Source organism: Polistes canadensis, unplaced genomic scaffold, assembly GCF_001313835.1.
Source record: "Polistes canadensis isolate GaletaPanama2010 unplaced genomic scaffold, ASM131383v1 scaffold_0, whole genome shotgun sequence".
In the NCBI taxonomy this organism is placed as follows: Eukaryota; Metazoa; Arthropoda; class Insecta; order Hymenoptera; family Vespidae; genus Polistes; species Polistes canadensis.
Genome location: NW_014569547.1, coordinates 1,870,600 through 1,874,577, shown reverse-complemented (window position 1 = coordinate 1,874,577; position 3,978 = coordinate 1,870,600). Strand labels below are relative to the sequence as shown.

At 28.3% G+C, this 3,978-nt stretch overlaps 1 protein-coding gene across 1 annotated transcript; it reads right to left on the bottom strand.

Moving 5' to 3' along the window:
• Positions 1 to 2,089: 2,089 nt before the first annotated feature.
• LOC106784860 (facilitated trehalose transporter Tret1-like) lies at positions 2,090 to 3,520 on the bottom strand. Its single transcript, XM_014745235.1, has one exon. It carries the CDS (start codon positions 3,500 to 3,502, stop codon positions 2,090 to 2,092), a length of 1,413 nt encoding a protein of 470 aa, XP_014600721.1. The 5' UTR covers positions 3,503 to 3,520.
• Between the last annotated feature and the right edge of the window lie 458 nt (positions 3,521 to 3,978).

The following is a 3,978-nucleotide window of genomic DNA, read 5'->3' as shown; positions in this document are numbered from 1 at the left end:
AAATATATATGATGAAAAGCTCTCAATGACGTCAACATTTCAAAAAGTATTCTCTCTCTCTTTATCTATCTATCTATCTTTATCTCCCTTTTGTCGACCTGACACTGGATCCCAACAATTCACTAAAACTTTTAACAATAGTATAGACGAGTACAGTCTACTAAAGAAAGTTTCTTATCGACGAATAATGAATTCACTGCGAATCGAGAAAAATTTGTAGATAACAATAATAACATTTTATAGATAACATTTTATGAATCAATGTTATAAGTAACACGTACCTTGCATTGGTTAAGGGTGCACTTAAAAAAATTAAATGCGATTAGCAATTGTTTTAAATTACATTTTAAGACAAATTTGTGAAATTGCAATTTGAATGACACGGTAGGTTAAGTAAAAAACTATATTATCGACACGATAGGAGTTCACATCTCTATAAGAAAATCAATTCAACGAAAGAAAAGATTGACCTTTTTATCTACGTATAGAAATATGTCTATAGAAATATTGCACATTGAAAGGATTGATAAAAATTTCTTTTTACCTTTGGTTATTATATTAAAGCTGAAAATAAACGACATAGATACGTTATTGTAGAGATACATATGGTAAGATGTATTTTTAAATTATCTTTCGAGAATAGAGAGAACTTCGTGAATCTTCATTTTCTTTCATTAATATTCGTTTGTACATTTGACTAGATAATACATTTTATCTGTAATACTAACTTACTTTAAGACGAATGATCTTATCTTCGAAATATCCATTTGTCTAAATTCAAATTGCACATTTTATAAAATACGCGCGAAATTCAAATGTAGTATCAGTGTTTTGCCACGAAGTATTAATTATTAAAAAATATTCGGAATACATATTCTTATAATAAATCCTGTTAAAAGGAACGTTGTAGAAATAGATATGACTTTGAACAATTATCATTAAATCTGACACAGGAAATTCCTACTTGGTTAACGATTCACCGGTCAAAACCATTTTAAACTCATTCGATCATTGACGTATATATTGCATATCTTTTGTTCCACATTTGGTTACTCGCAGTACATACATATATGGTGTATATGCTGTATATATATATATATATGCATGGAAAATGCAAGTACTCCTATATTCACATTCCTCTTTTTTCTCGTTGATCCGTTTAATCAGTACACCCAGTTATTTTCACTATCTTTTTTTTCTCTCTCCTTTTCTCGTTTTATTTTTCAATCTATCTTTCTTATTCTATTCACAGGTATTCATACATTCGTATAAAGAAGAACGCAAATGTAATCACGAACGAAGGTCGATACTTAATACGTATTTGATCTCACAATCAGATGTAAGAATTTTCTTTCTATTTTCTTTTTTCTTTTCTTTTTATAAAAATTAAATTGTTTTATTGATCGCGATCGATAAATTATAGATGTTTTACAAATTTTTTATTATAAATCGAATTATTATTTTGTTATATAGGATTTGTTATACATATGTTAGAATATTTTAATGAAAATTTATTTGGTAACTATAATTTATTTGATATTATTATGAATAAATGATAGTAGAAAAATGTTAATGACTTTTTTACAAAAATTATATAGTGACCTTAACGAACATTTTTTTTTTAAATTTACCCTTTAAAATCTTTGATAAACTTGATCGATCAGCCATCTAGTGAAAATAGAATAAAGTTCATTTGTTTCTCTACAGGTATATACAATTTCGACCATTTTGAATGCTCGGCAAAATTATGGTGTATTAGTATCAAAGATTTTCTCTAGATGGCAGATCAATTGAAAATAAAAATTGTGGAGGGTAATTTTCTAATTTTTAAACTTTATTTTATTTAAGTTTCAATTATCATTATAAGGATAATATAATCTACGTTAACTTAAACGATTATAAATTATGTGTATAAAACTATAAATAATATATTACTTATAAATTCGAAACATATTACAGACTCTCAAAATTTATATAAAAGAAAAAAAATCAGTCTCGCAATATGAACATTTGTAATGTTACTACATTACATTACATATATATATATATATATATGTATATATATAAGATTTTTTGTTAATATTGAAAATTATGCGTTTAATTCACGTTGAATTTGTTCTAACGATTTTCCTTTTGTTTCAGGAACCAAAAATATAACAAAAGGGATACCTACAGCACAAATGATTGCATATAACCAGAAGGTACCATAGGTATGTATAACATTGTTCAAATTTACAAAAGTTTTAGTTACAATAAATGCCAATATCCAATTTAACAAACATGCACTACTACCAGCGATACCTTTAATTTCTGGTGCAAAAAATTCACTGATCATCATCCATGGAAGTGGACCAAGTGCGACTCCAAATGAAACGATAAAAAGGATAATTGATAGTAAAGGTAACCAGCCTATATTATTTACATCTAGTTCTTCTATAAAATAGAAATGAAGGCCAAATAAAAAATTAGAAAAAGACGTACCAGCAATAGATATTATAAGCAATATTTTTCTACCAAGACGGTCAACTATTAGCGAACTACTAACTACCATAATTAATCCAAGTGCACCAATTATAATACTAGCCTCGTTACCAGTAAACGAACCACCAGCTTTTTCAAATATAGAACTGATGTAAATTGCTATAGCATTAACTCCGCTCAATTGTTGAATCATCATTAAACCATAAGATATAACGATAGCTTTTTTACAAGCTTTAGTTTGTATAGCTGTTCGAAAAGATACATTGTTTCTTTTAATCTCTTCAATCGTTTCTTTCAATAAACATAATTCCGGTTCAATATTATATTGAGAACCCCGTAACTTCTTAAAACTTTCTCTGGCAGCTGTTTCGTTTTCTTTCATTAAATAATACGTCGGAGTTTCAGGCATGAAGAAGAATATTATGCCAAAGAGTAACGGTGCGACACAACTCAAAATGGATATTTCATATATATTTAAAGCTCTACTTGAAGTATATAGTATTAGCATACCTATACATAAGAATAACTGATAAAATGTACCTAAACTTCCACGTATTTTACTCTCACTTATTTCCGAGGTATACATTGGACCCGTTACGCAAAAAGCCCCACCGCTAAAACCTGTCAGAAATCTTCCGATATAAAAATAAATGACAGAGTTAGCAAAGATAATAAACAACCAGCCAATCGTAAATGGTATTACAAGTAATAACATAGCATTCTTTCTGCCTATCATATCTGAAAGTGTACCAATTGGTACGCACGAAACTGCAGCACCAAGAGGTGCCAACGATCCGACCCATGAAAATTCTTCTGGTGTAATAGGAAACTTGTATGTTTCGGATAATTTGATACCATCTTCACCAGTCTGTGATGTCCATGATATCATTAAACCTGCTGCTATTGCTCCTACCGATACTGCAAAACTTGCTATAAATTGGGGAAGTTTTTTCGCTTTGAGCGTTTGACCAGTTGGGTAGACAAGGGCTTCGTTAGAAACCCCAACATTATTTTTCTCCATAATTTCTTTAAATAGTTTTTAGTAACTGTTTTCTTTCATTTGTCCTCTCTCTGAAAGAATAACATTATTTTATTACGTATGCGCGCGTACGTTTATGTACAAATATTTTTATTATTTACAATGACTAATTTTGTAATCTCACGATTAATTAATTTTAATTATGATCTTTTTTTATTTTTCTATCGCTTAGCTTGATCGAATTTTATTTTTTGTTTATATGTAATTCTATTTTTAAGCAAAACACTTAAAATTATATCATTGGTAGATTATCTTTAAAGTAGAGAGAGAGAGAGAGAGAGAGAGAGGAGAGAGGAGAGAGAAAGAGAGACAATAAAAATGATTAAAAAATAAAAATGATTTCTATCTTTATTAATATAATCAAAAGTTATTGATTAGATTTTGGATAAAATGTAAATGTATTCTTAATTAATTTTTCTATCGGTTGATCTATAGATAATTAAATTATGTAAATTGCA

Bases quoted from the DNA above. Each gene is read 5' to 3' on its own strand.
- LOC106784860 (XM_014745235.1), bottom strand. From the start codon at position 3,502: ATGGAGAAAAATAATGTTGGGGTTTCTAACGAAGCCCTTGTCTACCCA.